The 16,226-nt window shown below is 39.2% G+C and overlaps 1 protein-coding gene across 1 annotated transcript in view; it reads left to right on the top strand.

Moving 5' to 3' along the window:
• Positions 1 to 16,226, top strand: part of VWA8 (von Willebrand factor A domain containing 8) — a 668,510-nt gene that overhangs the window by 46,568 nt on the left and 605,716 nt on the right. Inside the window, exons 4-5 of the mRNA XM_082247613.1 lie at positions 6,899 to 7,029; positions 14,763 to 14,873. Coding sequence (XP_082103739.1) covers positions 6,899 to 7,029; positions 14,763 to 14,873 — 242 coding nt within the window. The remainder of the gene's footprint in view (positions 1 to 6,898; positions 7,030 to 14,762; positions 14,874 to 16,226) is intronic.

Below are 16,226 nucleotides of genomic sequence, written 5' to 3'. Positions count from 1 at the left end.
CCTTCTACTCGTGAGATGTTCCCTGTGCCACTGGCTGCAATACAAACCCAAAGCATGATTGATCCACCCCCATGCACCCCCAACAGTTGGACAGAGGTTCTTTTCATTAAATTCTGTGCCCCTTCTTCTCCAAACGTACCTTTGCTCATTCCGGCCAAAAAAGTAAAATTTTAACCTCATCGGTCCACAGAACTTGTTTCCAAAATGCATCAGGCTTGTCTATATGTTCATTTGCAAAGTTCAAACACAGATTTTTGTGGTGAGGACGTAGAAGAGGTTTTCTTCTGATGACTCTTCCATGAAGACCATATTTGTACAAGTATCTCGTTATAGTGGAATAGTGTACCACAACTCCAGTGTCTGCCAGATCTTTCTGGAGGGATCGTGCAATCAAACGTGGGTTTTGAATTGTTTTTCTCACAATCCTGCGAGCTGTTCTGTCTGATATTTTTCTTGGTCTTCCAGATCTTGCTTTAACTTCCACTGTTTCTGATGACTACCATTTCTTAATTACATTCTGAACAGAAATATTGACATCTGAAAACGCTTTGCTATCTTCTTATAGCCTTCTCCAGCTTTGTGAGCATCAACTATTTTCAGTTTCAGTTTTCTAGACAACTGCTTAGAAAATCCCATGGTGCTGATTGTTGGGGCAAGGTCAGATGAGTCTGGGCATTTAAAACCTTTGAGATTGACATCACCTGGTCTTCCCAGACGATGATTGAGAACAATCCATGACACTAGCTGGTCTCAGCCTTGCAAAGGGGGCAATGCATGCTAAAAAAAAACTGCAGGGTGCCCAAACTTTTGCAGACACCATTTTTTTGTTTTCTGTCATTTTGAAAGTGTCAATGATGGAAATAAAATCAAATTTTTGTTGACAGACATGTTAGAAGAATGTCTAATCTGTAATTTGATGCCTTTTGGAGATTTTTCCATATTTCCTTGGCTTCTTTATGCACATTAATACAAATTTTTACCTAAGGGTGCCCAAACTTTCGATCCCCACTGTAAAACATCCTCCCATTGTAAACTTTCTGGCAGAGGGCAGCAGATTTTCTTCAAGAATTTGATGGTATTTTGCCCCATCCATTTCTCCTTCCATCCTGACAAGTGCTCCAGTCCATGCTGCAGAGAAACACCCCTATAACAGGATATTACCACCTCCATGCTTTGCTGTAGGAATGGTGTTATTTGGATATTGAGCTATATTGGATTTCCTCCAGACATATCATTTGATGTTGAGGCCAAATAATTCAGTTTTAGTCTCATCTGACCATAACACCCTTTTTTGGCCTCAGAATTTTCAAGGTGTGTTTTAGCAAAGCTCAGTCGTGAGGGCATGTGGGAATGGCTTTTTTTTTTCGTAACCCTCCCATACAAGCGATATTTGTGGAGAGTTTGTAACATTGTTGTCACATGCACCCAGTGACTAATCTTTGTCATATATCCTGCTTCAGAGTTGCTGTAGGCCTCTTGGTAACCTCTCTGACCAATTTTCTCTTGGCTTTTCCATCCAGTTTGGAACAACGTCCTGATCCAGGGAGGGTCTATGTTGTACCAAATACCTTCCGCTTACTAATTACAGACTTCACTGTATTTTTAGGTATTGCTAAAGCCTTTGAAATATTTTTGTATCCTTCTCTTGACATGTGCCTGTCCACAATTTTATTCCTGGAGATCTTTTGTCAATGCCTTGCCACCCATGCTCCAGGAAAGCTCTTTTCATGCTTAGGTATTTTAAATGACCACAGATGATCACAGTTTAAAGTCAAATGGCTTTGTGTGCCACTGAGAAGGGGATTAGCTACACCTTATTGAGTTTACAAGTGATTTTTAGGAGGTGATTCTTTTTCCAACTCAGTGATTTTTTTCTAGCATTTTGATGTTATATCTTTCACTTGGATTTTATAAGCTGCACTTAAATGCAGCTGGATAAAACAAAAACTGTGTCTGTCTTCATTTTAGGCTGCAAAGCACCAAAATGTGTTTATTTTAAAGGGGGTGATTCTTTTCTATACCCACTGTATATTTTCTGACAATAGAGTCTCTATTGAATAAGATAGTGTCAATCCTTGAAATCTCAAAAAAACTATGATTCCCAAAATTGTTCATAGACAGTGCTTTAAAAATCTTTTTAAGTTTTCATTTTAGAGTTTACCATGAATTATGGCCTTAGAATCATTGCTTTTACTCCAATGTTTGCAGGAATACCGAACATACAGTCATGGCCAAAGATATTTGCACCCCTGCATTTCTGTCAGATAATGCACCATTTCACCCAGAAAATAGTTGCAATTAAAAATGTTTTGGCATTCCCATGTTTATTTCTTTTGTTTGTATTGCTATGACACAAAAAGTAGAAAAACAAAAAGCCAAATCTGACACATTCCACACCAAACTCCAAAAATGGATTGGACAAAATTATTGGCCCCCTAATTTATTATCTGGTAGCACCCCTTGGAAAAAATAACTGAAATTAATTGCTTCCTGTAACCATCAATGAGTTTCTTACACCTCTTACACCTATTAGACCTGCACGATTCTGGATAAAATGAGAATCACAATTTTTTTGCTTAGAATAAAGATCACAATTCTCTCATGATTCTGAAGTACAATAAGTGGCAATAAAATAAGACCCAATACCCTTTGCTTCAATCAAATTTAAATAAATGTAATGAAAAATAATGTAATGTGTAGAGAAATAAAATAATTGCCATTGACCACTTAACGACCACCCTAACGACTATATAAGTCATTCATTTAAAGCTAAATACCGGTGTTATGGCAGCAGACCCAGGCATTTCTTTAAACTGCATTCTTTAAACTGCAGGCGGTCAAGTTTCAGGTAAGGGTTATCCCAGCGGCGGATTCGCCGCAGGATCACCCTTCCGGGGCAGTGTAAGAGGTGCCCCCCCCTCCCGCCGCGTCCCGGCCATTTTCCCTGCTTACCGGAGCCGCCGGCAGCGGGGAAAAGGATCCGGTACCGGATCCTCTTAGACAGGAAATCGAGTGAGGGCAAGATGGCCCTCACTCGACTCTATGGTCTTGGAGGACCGGAGCGACATCAAATGCCGTTGCCTAGCAACCGGTTTAATTTTTTTGTGTACTTGTGAGGTCTGAGGTCTTTTTGACTCCAGATCTCACAATAAAGAGGACCTGTCATGCCTATTTATATTACAAGGAATGTTTACATTCCTTGTAATAAGAATAAAAATTATCAATTTTTTTTTTTAAACGGTGTAAAAATAATAAATAGGAAAAAAAAATTATTAAAGCGCCCTGTCCCCGTTAGCTCGCGTGCAGAAGTGAACGCACACGGAAGCCCCGCCCACACATGTAAACGGTGTTCAAATCACACATGTGAGCTATTGCTGCGATCGTTAGAGCGAGAGCAATAATGTGAGCCCTAGACCTCCTCTGTAACTCTAAGCTGGTAACCTGTAGAAATTTTTAAAATGTCGCCTATGACGATTTTTAAGTACCAAAGTTTGTCGCCATTCCGTGAACGTGCGTGGTTTTGAAGCATGACATGTTGGATATCTATTTACTGGGCGTTACATTATCTTTCTCATTAGGAAAAAAATTGGGCTAACTTTACTGTTTTCTTATTTTTTAATTAAATAAAGGGAATTTTTCCCCAAAAAATTGCGCTTGGAAGACCGCAGCGCAAATATGGTGTGATAAAAAATATTGCAACTATCTCCATTTTATTCTCTAGGGACTCTGCTAAAAAAATATATATAATGTTTGGGGGTTCTAAGTAGTGTTCAAGCAAAAAAAAAAAATGATTTTAGCTTGTAAACACCAACTGTCAAAAACAGGCCCGGTCCTTAAGTGGTTAAGTTATATTAGGCTCCGTTCACATCTAGGCGTTTTGGGGCGTTTTTGGGGCGTTTTTCTGCTCTAGGATCAGCTCTCAAAACGCCCAACAAGACAAATCCTATTCATTTCAATGGCCCCTGTTCACATCTGAGCGTTTTGACGCTGTATACAAAACGCCCAACGCTCAAAAAAGTACATGAGCTTCTTTTTGGGCAGATTACAGGCGTTTTCCATTGATCTCTATTCAATCTAAAAACGCCTGCACAAAAATCGCGGTAAAAATCGCGGTAAAATCGCGGTAAAAAACGCCGCAAAAATCGCGGTAAAATCGCGGTAAAAAACGCGCGAAAAACGCTACGCTCAGGTGTGAATGTAGCCTAAGGGTCTTTTTTTTTTTTAGTACTCTCCAATACCAATTACAAATACCTGTTACAACTTTTCTGTTTACACTTCAGCTGTCAGCAATGGTACAAAGCATTGAAAAGTTATTTTACAAATAAAGTAAATTTCATGTTTTTTAATTTTGTGCTTTTTTCAATTTGAAACGTGTAAAAATATGTTAAATCTGTAAAAATATTAATAATCAAAGGAAACAATAAAAAAGTTTTAATTATTAATAGTTTATAAAATAGAAGTAAATAAAAAAAATTTGCATAATGAGTTAATAATTATAAGGAGTATAAGGAGTTAATAAGTCTGATTAGAGTAAATTATGGGTTAATATAAGGGGTTAAACATAGGAACAATTTAATAAAAAAAAATATATATATATATATATATATATATATATATATATATATATATATTTTTTTTTTTTTTTTACTTGACAAGGTTTCTTTAAACTGACTGATTTGCAGACCAAAATTCATCCCTTTGATTTGCAAATGAACCGAAAGATACAATGTTTATTTTTATCTCTCTTTCAGTGCTAAGCAATGTTGTTGATAAACATTTCCGGCTGATTTTTTTTTTTTTTGACATGTGAGCAAGGAACTGCTCTGCACTTGTTACATGAATCATGGAAATGCTGGATTGAGTTTGCGTGGGGAGTTAAATCAAGATCGTGTTCTTTTAACACTTAATCGTGCAGCTCTACTCAGTACTAGAATTTTGGACCAGTGTTCTTTTGCCAGCTGCTCCAGGTCTCTCAGATTGCAAGGGTTCCTTTTCCCAACTGCAGTTTTGAGATCTTTCCACAGGTGCTCTGTGGGGTTTAGATCTGGACTCATTGCTGACCAGCTCAGTACACTAGCACTTTGTATTAAACCATTTCTGGGTTCTTTTTGATGTGTGTTTTGGGTCATTGTCCTTCTGTAATACACATGACCTCAGATGGAGACCCAACTTTTTGACACTGGGCCCTACATTCATGCACCCCGGAATTCTTTGTTAGTGTTCAGATTTCATAATGCCATGCTCACAGTCAAAACATCCAGTGCCTAAAGCAGCAAAACATCAGTGAACCTCCACCATGTTTGACTGTAGAGACTGTATTGTTTTCTTAAACATCTTAAGGACCGGAAGGTTTTACCCCCCACTATCTGTTTCGCGAAGCGACGTACAAATACGTTGTTTCTGGTAATAGAGCCGACCTGCCGCTGTAAAACTACAGCAGCTGGTGGGCAAGTGGTTAAAGGCCTCATTTCTTGTTCTGGAAACAGTAGAATGATTGCATTCTCCCAAAAAGATTTTGGCTTCCTCAGGTAAGTTTTGGCAAATTCCAGTCTGGCTTTTTTATGTTTCTGTCAGTGGGGTCCTCCTGGGTTTACTAGAAATGCGTCCATTTTCATTCAAACGGCAACATATAGCGTGAGCTGACACTGTTGCACCCTGTGCCTGAAGGTCAACTTGAATTTGTCTGGAAGTTGATCGAGGTTCTTTATCCTCCTTTAGAACAATTCTTTGTTGCAATCTTTTATACATTTTTCTCTTTCTCTTCTTCATGCTCTGTGTGGCACACAGAGACACACAAGAGAAAGGTTGAAACAATTTTTCTCCATTTTATTTGGTTGCCGGTGTGATTTCTATATTGTCAGCACCTGTTAATTGATACAGGTGAGTTTAATTGCAAATTACAGGACTGTCACAAACTTGGAATGCAATTATTTCTTACAATTTTGAGAAGGCACCAATCATTTTGTCCAGTTCATTTTTGGAGTTTTGCGTGCATTGTGTCAGATTTGGCTTTTTGTTTCTCCACTTTTTTTGTGTCCTACCAATACAAACAAAAAAAATAAACACGACAATGTCTAAACATTTGTAATTGCAACAGTTTTTTAGGCAAAGTGGTGCATTATCTGACAGAAATGCAGGGGTGCCAATATTTTTTGCCATGACTGTAAGTGGCCTATTTTGTTGATATACAGATGTGTCCCCTGTGATCATTTGTATTCCAATGTGTACAAGGGTGGCAGGGTTGCTTTTATTTATTCTTTTTAATTAATATAATTTCTCACGCTTTTTTTTTTTACTTCACTTTATTGCTAATACAGGATTTCTAATAAGCCCCCTTTGTGATACCATGGACGTGACAGGTCTTTATGGAGACATCAGGGGTTCACTAGCCCATTTTCTCCCTGGCCTTTACTGCAGCTAGTTAAAAACATATTATGCTTGATCAGCTGTTTACTTGGTCACAGTAACTGGACAGAGGAGCACCTTTCGCTCTCCATGCAGAGGCACTTTACCCAGAGGAACAGTTAACCAATATGGGCAGGGGGCCTTTACATACATCCAGATCACTTACAGAAAACCGACAAAAAATCAATACTAAGCTCACTGCTCAGGCAGCAGCTGTAAGCTTGTTTTAACTCCTTGAATACTGGAACATGTATAATTGTTAATACAAATGCCTTGGTAGACAAGAGGTTAATAAAAAAATATGGAGAATCTTTTGTAATGCTACCATTACTGTATATTGTGACTTGCCAGTAATTTGTTCAAGCAAACATGTGAAGGTTCTGAGTGGTCTACTTTAATAGCACAGCATACAAGAATATTGTTGCTAATCTTATTTAATTCATAAAACACTGGTTACCTTTTCTAAAATAGTTGTTTTTTTGTCTGCTTTTAGTTGCTGATCCAGTATGCCAAGCGGTTGTCCAACATCTAAGATGGATAATGCAAAAAGACCTCCTGGGACAAGATATCTTCCTCATTGGTCCCCCAGGTCCACTAAGGCGTTCCATTGCTATGCAGTATTTGGTAAGTTTAGGCATGTTCCTGCCTAGTGCAACATGTAATTTCTGTTCTCTTCCAGTGTAGATACAAAGTCAGTATGAAGTACATATCCTTATTTTACAGGGTGGGACAAAGGCTGGATATTCAAAGATCCTGGGTTACAGGCCGCTATCTTTAGCTGGCTGGACAGTGGCAAAGCTTTGATGGATACAACCCCTGGGAACACCTCTATAACACTTCCACACTTTGTGTGACCTCATGTTTGCTAGTGTCCTTAGGTAGTAGAGGTGGTAGAGCTCTTCTCCCTTACCACTGACCACTGTGATGGGCAAAGCCTGAACCATAAACAGGGATCAGCGACATGGGCAGATAAGATAGGGTCACCCTATAACTTGACTGAATTTGTAGCTTCACAGCAAGTATATGACCCAGTATCTCTATTATTTGCTTTTCATTTATTATGTGCATCCTAAATAGTATTTGTTTTTAAGTTAAAATGATAAAATAGTGCTTTTGAAAAGTTATTCCCTTATGATGGAATGTAAAATGTTTCAAACATGGTAATAAAATTCCACCATTCAGAGTTTAGTCTTCGGTGAATGAGTAAACCTGTTGCTGTGTACTCCTTTCACAGACATACTTACAGAGCTTCTGCACCCTGCTCTGAGTACCCCACAGGGGAATAGCCTCACTGATAGCAATGGAAAGGTAACCAGGTGCAAGGTAGCTGTGCAAAACCTTAGACAAACATGCCTTGATAAAGGCAAAACACTCAAATCATTTAGAGTGATGATGCTCCTGCGCCAGAGCAAGAGCTGGCGTCTGATTCTAACTATGTGCAACAAACGGCCTATCATACTACGGGGGACTTTTCTGGAACTATGTCAGACTTTCTTGGACAACTAATGACTAAGGACATCACTGTCCAGGGCAAAGCTTTGCCAGTGTTTCTTTCTTGCAGTATCAGTCTAAGTTAGAGCTGCACAATTTTGGGAAAAATGATAATCACGATTCTTTTGCTTAGACTAAAGATCACCTTTTTTATTTTAAAGATTACAACCCCTGAACATTAGGTTATCAATCAAGATGGCAATAAAATAAGCCATAATACTCTTTGCTTCAAACAAATTGAAAGAATAGTAATGAAAAAGAACATAATGTGAAATAAAAAAAATTACCATTACATTCAAAAAAACATTTGGGTATTATATCAAATAAACCGATTTAGCACTTATCCCTTTAGCCGCAATATCACAGTCCAACCATAAATCGCTGATCGCCGCCATTACTAATAAAGAAAAATAAATAAAAATTCCATAAAATTATACCATAGTTTGTAGACGCTATATTTTTTTGCGCAAACTAATCAATATACGCGTATTGGGATTTTTTTTTTTTTTTTGCACCAAAAACATGTAGCAGGGTACATATTGGCCTAAACTGATAAAAAAAATAGATTTTTTACATTTTTTTATTAGGTGTGTTTTATAGCAAAAAGTAAAAAAATATTGTTTTTTATTTTCAAAATTGTCAGCCTTTTTTTGTTTATAGCACAAAAATAAAAACCACACAGGTGATGAAATGCCTCCAAAAGAAAGCTCTATTTGTGGGGGAAAGAAATACATACATTTTTTTTGGGTACAGCTTTGCACAATCGCGCAATTGTCAGTTAAAATAATGCAGTGCTGCATCACAAATTGCCTGTTTATTAAGGGGGGGTAAACCTTCCGGAGCTGAAGTGGTGAAACGCTTACTTCAAAAAACATACCCAATATATCTACCCATTGGTGCTGTATAAATAAAAGCATAGACTTTAACAGCTAAGCAATTATAAGATTCTGTTAGCCAGACTAAGTGCAGTTATAATGGGTTTAATAGGACACACAGTAAAAATTGGCAGCTCACATTTGAGTAGATAAAAAGCTTGTACTAAATCACATGGCTGGGATCAAGGGTGCGGTGTCCCAGGGACCTCTGTCTGAAAAAGAATCGCAGTACCGCCCGTTCACAGCATCCCTTTCCTGCTGACTTTTGTTCCCGTATCAGCGCCATGTGCATTCCAAGCTGTCTCCATCGCAGCCGCTGGCTTCCCCTCCGATCCCTCCAGTCCTGATTGTGTGTATGTACTTATTTAGACATACTTAAAGTGGAAGTTTAGGCTAAATATGTCTGCTGAAAAACATTACTTTCTCCTCCTCCTACCTATGCTGTATACCTTTTGTAAAGGAGATATAAATACCCTTTCTTAAATCCACTTCTGTCTACACATGATGCAGAAGCTTTGGCTCCCCTGTGTCAGGAAGCGCTCAATAACAGGGCTGAGTTGTGGTAGATGTGATGTCACCCATCATTATCCATTTCCCCAACATTATCAGCTCCCCCCCCCCCCCCCACAGTAGCCACACACTGATGCAGGGCGCCGCTGCTTCTACATCCCCTATCTCGACCAAAGCATACTTTGTATTGGATGCACTTTTAAGCAAAAAGGCTAACTATCCTTGTTATGACATATGCTAAATTGCTACTGGTTTGCTCTTACATACAAAGTTCATGTGAACTGTGACAAAGCAGACACACCACAAATTAACATAGTTACATAGTTACATAGTTACATAGTAGGTGAGGTTGAATAAAGACAATAGTCCATCCAGTTCAACCTGTGTAGGTGTGTGTGGCTGTAATCATCTCACATACCCCTGAATGTTCTGATCCTTGAGATGTAAGTCTAAGAGTCTTTTGAAAGCCACCATACTACCCGCAGAAACCACCTCTTGTGGTAGAGAATTACACAATCTTGTAGCCCTAACAGTAAAGAACCCCTCACGTTGCCTGAGGTTAAAACGCTTCTCCTCTAATCGCATTGTATGCCCTCGAGCCCTCATGCAATCCCTTCGAATGAACAGCTTTTTTTCTAAGCTGGGATCCCCATTAAGATATTTAACCACTTTAAGCCCGGGCCTATTTTTGACACTTGGTGTTAAAAAATAAGAAAACAGTAAAGTTAGCCCACTTTTTTCTATAATATGAAAGATAATGTTATGCCGAGTAAATAGGTACCCAACATGTCATGCTTCAAAATTGCGCACGCTCGCGTAATGGCGACAAACTTTTGTACTTAAAAATCCCATAGACGACACTTCAGGTTACCAGCTTAGAGTTACAGAGGAGGTCTAGGGCTCAAATTTTTTCTCTCGCTCTAGCAATCGCGGTGATACCTCAGATGTGTAGTTTGAACACCGTTTTTATATATGTGGGCGGGACTTCCATATGAGTTCGCTTTTGTGCGCGAGCTAACAGGGACAGGGCGCTTTAGTTTTGTTTTCATTTTTTGTCCTATTATTTTTGATTTTTACACCGTTTAAAAAATAAATAAATAAATATATATATATATATATATATATATATAATTTTTATTCCTATTACAAGGAATGTAAACATCCCTTGTAATAGAAATGGGCATGACAGGTCCTCTTTATTGTGATATCTAGGGTCAAAAAGACCTCAGACCTCACAACTACACTAAAAAGGGGGGAAAAAAAAATCGACCCTGTCAACCGGTTGCTAGGCAACGACGTTTGACGTCGCTCCGGCCCTCCAATACCATAGAGTCGAGTGAGGGCCATCTTGCCCTCACTCGACTTCCTGTTTCAGAGGACCGGTGTAACGCTAAAAAACCGTACCCCGTGAAAATCTCTACCCTCGTCACTTCCTGTGAGGGTACGTCATTCAACAGCTGAGCAGCCTCCCAGTGTGCATGCTCACAGCTGCGGCAGGTAGGGAATTTTCATGTGGTAGTGTTTTTTAACCTTACACCGCGCCATTTATCAGCTGTTGCAGCACATCTGACTGCGCATGCTCAGCTGCTAAATTAAATCATCGTGGAGAGTTCCCTCATCAGCAGGTGCGGCGTCCCAAATGAGTGACTAAAGATAAAGAGGAAGATACCTATGCGCTGCTAATCGGGTATAAGATAAGAGGAAAAAAAGGTGATGGATTCAAATGACGGGATGAAGAAGAAATAGAAGGAAATAAGCAGCCAATTCTCCAGGATCCCTTGAGAAAGTCACGTGATTTAGTGACGCAACGCGTCGGGAAGGAACGAGGTGACGTCCCTTCCGGTTATGGCCGTAAACCGGAAGTCCCCGCTAAACACCGATGTGTGCGGCTTCCGACCTTACTCTGCTTATATGTAAGTTTCTACATGTTTTTTTCTTTAATAAATTTGATATACTTCACCATGGGAGCCCCCATTTTATTTCTTTGAGCCTTACAAAGCGAAGTCCATACCAGTAAAGAGTGGCCAGTGAGGTGCAACCCCCCTATATCCAATCCATTAGGAGAAAAGGAGGAACCCATTGCCTGGATCTGTGAACCAACAGCTCTATATATAAAAAACGCCTGTACTGGTGTAATGTGAGGTGAGCGGCCATTGCACCTGATTTTTGGATTCCTTTACTCATTCTGCATGACACTTTGGATCTCACAATAAGAAAAGACACCAAGTTTATACGTCAAGATATCATTTCAAAAGCCACGTGTTATATTATATTTTTTTGCTGCACTGGGACTATTCTTTTAGTTTGCAGTTTCACTCCATCTGTTCACAAGAATATTTCATTTATTTATTTATTTATTGAATTCATCGTATTTTGTGCACTTGATTTATTGCTTCATATTTAGATTCCACACATTGTGTCTTTTCACCAAATGAGTGACTGTTACTTTCTAAAACACTGTAGCCATGATGTGTATTTTCATGCACTCCGTGTCAGCTGATGGATGACACGGGGTTCCTTGAAAAAACACTAACCCGTGAAAATTCCATACCCTCCGCAGCTGTGAACATGCGCACTGGCAAGCGGCTCAGCTGATGTATGACGTACCCTCACCGGAAGTGACGAGGGTAGGGAATTTTCACGGGCAGGGTTTTTTCACGGAACACTGGATCATTTTCCCCGCCGCTGGGACCACTCTTATGTAAAAGCCGATCGCCCGCCATTTTTAAAAATACCGGAGTTATGGCAGCTATCTGCTGCCATAACCCCGGTATTTAGCATCAAAGGACCGATGTTAATTGGCAGTGGGCGGTCGGTAAGTGGGTAATACTCCTAATTTGTTATTTAAAAATTGGAACTGAGTAGCTGAAGTTTTAATGTTAGCAAAGGGCTTTTTACTAAATAGTTGCCTAACTGAATCTCCAGTTTAAATTTGCCAAATACACTCCAAGTGCATAAAAAAGGTGCACTAAGCCTTATAGTTATGAGCTATAACTAAGTGCTAAGGAAGTGTGAAAGCTGGTGATGCTGTTCCCCTCCATTTGTGTTTTTGGATATGTTTTTAAGGACTTGCTGAAATAAAGGTGATTTTACTAGATGTACGGTCAACCAGAACTCTTTTTGCTTTCAAGTCTTATAGTTTGTTTTCTTTAACCACTTGCCGACCGCTCACTGAGCTGGTACTGTGGCAAAGTGGCTCGTTATCGTCCAGCGACGTAGACCTCCCCTTGTAGGCGGCACGCGCGCGCCACCGGAGGCTCGCTCCTGCTGTATTCAGACACAGCGGGAGTCGGGCCAGGGGAGGAGAGGTGGTGATCACCGCCGCTCTTCCCTGATCGTCGGGGCTCGAGTGAGGAGATCCGCCCGCTTGTGTAAACAAAGCGGGCGGATCTCCTTTGTGACAGGCAGGGACAGATTACAGGATTCAGCATAGCTGAACCTGCGATCTGTGCCTGTGTCACACAGTCCCCTCCCCCACACACGTCAGTAAGCACCAGGCATACAATTAACCCCTCGATCACCAATAAAGTTAACCCCTTCCCTGCCAGTGTCATTATTACAGTAACAGTGCATATGTATAGCACTGATTACTGTAGTAATGTCACTGGCACCCCCAAAAGTGTCAAAAATGTCAGGGGTCTGTCCGCCGCAATGTCGCAGTCCTGCAAAAAAAAATTGCAGATCGCCGCCATTACTAGTTAAAAAAAAAAACAATAAAAATGACATAAATTTCCCGTAGTTAGTAAACGCAAAAACTTTTGCACAAACCAATCAAAATACGCTTATTGCGATTTTTTTTTTTTTTTTACCAAAAATATGTAGCAGAAAACAAATTGGCCTAAAATGTTAAAAAATTTTGATTTTTACATTTTTTTGGGGAGGAATTTCATATAAAAAAATGTAAAAAATATTGTTATTTTTTCAAAATTGTCGCTCTTTTTTTGTTTATAGCGCAAAAACTGAAAATCGCACAGGTGATCAAATACCACCAAAAGAAAGCTCTATTTGTGGGGAAAAAAGGACATCAATTTTATTTGGGTACAGTGTCGCACGACCGCGCAATTGTCCATTAAAATAACGCAGTGCCGAATCGCAAAATATGGCCTGGTCAGGAATGGGGTAAAATCTTCCGGTCTTAAAGCGGTTAAAAATACGCTCATTGAGAATTTTTTTGTCAAAGACATGTAGCTAAATACATTTTGGCCTAAATATATGACAAAAATTGAATATATTGGATATTTTTTAACTGTCAAAGTAGAAAAATATTGTTATTTTTTTCAAAATTGTCGCTCTTTTTTTATTAATATCGCAAAAAAATGAAAAGCGCAGAGGTGATCAAATACCACCAAAAGAAAGCTCTGTTTGTGGGAAAAAAAGGACGTAATTTTCGTTTGGGTACGGCGTTGCATAACCGCGCAATTGTCAGTTAAAGTCGCACAGTGCCAAGTTGCAAAAAGTGGCCTGGGCGTAAAGCAGGAAAATCCTCCGGTGGTAACGTGGCTCAAAATCAGCTATAGCCTAAGCAGAAAAGCCATTCCCTTTCGAAAATGGAACCCCTGCTCACTGTGGGGAAACAGCAATCTTTTTGCAGAGGTCCGACATGCCCTTTGCTAAGCCAGAGCTCTCCAATAAACAGGGAGCATGAACTTTGCTGAATGCAGAGCTAAGGGTCTGAATCAGTTGAGGGCATGTCAGACCTTTGCAGTGAGAACACTCCTTTAAGGGGCAACTCCACTTTTGGGGGGGGGGGGGAATAAAATGAATATAGCGTATAGCTACACAAGTCATATTGTAATTGAATGTTATTAAAAATTACTTTTCCTTTTCAATCTTCAGCTCTGTAATTTTCTGTAAAATGCAATGCAATATGGCTACCTGGAGGTCTTCTGTACACAGAATGTGTACAGAATGCCCCCCCCCCCCCCCAAAACAACATTTCCTGCTAGCGTGATTTTCCAAGAAGTCTGCACTAAGATACAAGTCAGATTCCAGGCAATCCCCTGCAACAAAAATTTAATTTTTGGTGAGATACACTAATATAAAAAAGGCCCAAACAGCTTTCCTCATTAGTGCCCTGCAGGTGCAGCAGCTGATTGAGAATTATGAAACCACTCCAATTAGATTCACTTTCCCACATGGACACAGACAAACACACAGAGATTTCTTCAGAATAACAAAAGGTAGGAATCTGCAACAAAGTTTGTTAAAATCCATGTAATGTACATAGATCACCCAGAGGGGAATGTTTTTTTTTTCTCAACAAAAGTGGAGTTACTTTTTAACACAGGGAGCAATTTGCAGCTGCTGGCATGAAACAGGCTTTTCTACGCAGTCCTTTGGTGGACCTTCAATGTGTTTAGTTGAGTTTAATTGGGGGTTCCACTGGACTTAAATAACAAATGGACATTGAGTTATCTTATGTAAGTTCACTCATTTTTCTTTCTTGGTTTGAGAATACTCCTATACCCTTTCCTTTTACAGGAGCTAACAAAGAGAGAGGTGGAATATATTGCTTTGTCCAGAGACACCACTGAGTCTGATCTGAAACAGCGGAGAGAAATACGATCTGGAACTGCATTTTACATTGATCAGGTAAGCTGTTATCACACCACATTACTCACTTTTTTCAAGATTTAACCTTGTTCCTAATGTATGCAGAGTTGAATCCAAGGTGTAATGGTAGGTGTAAATTGAATTACTCATCAAATAGCTTTATCAACTAAAATTGGTTTTACTCTACTAAGTTTGCAGAAAAAAGGTGTAAAACAAAAACACCAAAAATGAATGACCCATTTGCCTTCAGTCATCAATATTCAGAAATTTAGTTGAAAAGGATGGGAAAAATGCATACATACACTTCCTAATGTAGACTTATAGGTATATCAGTGAAAAATTATAGTGGCTGGAAAAGAGTTTTTAACCATATCCGCTTTGGGGATGTCACAGACATGAAATTATTGTTTGATCCTTATGAAGGCTCAGGTTCACACTAACCCGACTCACCGACTTTCAGAGCAACTTTGGAGTCCATCTTTGATACAACTTTGATGTGACTTTTTACACTCTGTGGCATTGAAGTCGTATCAAAGTTGGACCAAGGTAGTGCAGGAAACTTTTTTAAAGTCTGACAGACTTGTGTAGTATCAGTTAAGACAGCTCTTATAGGGAATTGAATTTCAGATGTCATCCAACTTGGGGTCTTCCTAGTCGGATCCTATGTCACATTATTGTGAACCGAGCCTTAGGATCCAGACTGAGGGTTTACCTACCCATGTCTGTGGATTTTTTTAAAAGTGATTTTCACTTTACATATTAAGGCATTGCTTAAAAAATCAACAAAAGGTAGCACAAACTGAAAGTTGGGACAGGAATAATTTTTTTCTAAGACAGATTTTCAGGTCACATTACCCCTTTGCTTTTCCTTAGGTCTGCATGGCCCCAGTTCGTTACATTTTCAAAAAGCTGAAAATGATGTAACATAAAAAAACACACATATGTTTTTAAATGTATTTGTGAGGCATTTTCCCCATATAGACATGGGGTTTACAAGATAAGCACATGAACTAGTTGGAGAAAACTGAACAGATATTTTTGCTTAATTTTTTTTGAAGTGTCTGTAAAGAATATTTGGCTCAAGTGGAATCTTTTTACTATTTCACTAAAGTTACTTTAAAATAAGCATAAGTGAAAAAAGGCCAAGACGTCAAAATTAAAGTTTCCATATGTAGGTCTGCTTTTATATCTCACTACACCACCAAGTAGAATTTGGGGCCAAAGTTTGAGTGGTTTTGGGACCTGTTTTTGCTTTACTTTCTTTGGTGTTTTACTGTTAAGTATTAAAAACAAAACATAATAAAACAGTATCATTTGGATTCCATGTGAATGTTTGTTTTCGAAGGAAAATTCTTCTAAAGCAGTATAAGGGCTCTTTCACACGGCCGCTCC

This window comes from Pelophylax lessonae (assembly GCF_965119305.1).
Source record: "Pelophylax lessonae genome assembly, chromosome: 2".
Taxonomy (NCBI): Eukaryota; Metazoa; Chordata; class Amphibia; order Anura; family Ranidae; genus Pelophylax; species Pelophylax lessonae.
This window is presented reverse-complemented; position numbering and strand designations above follow the sequence as displayed.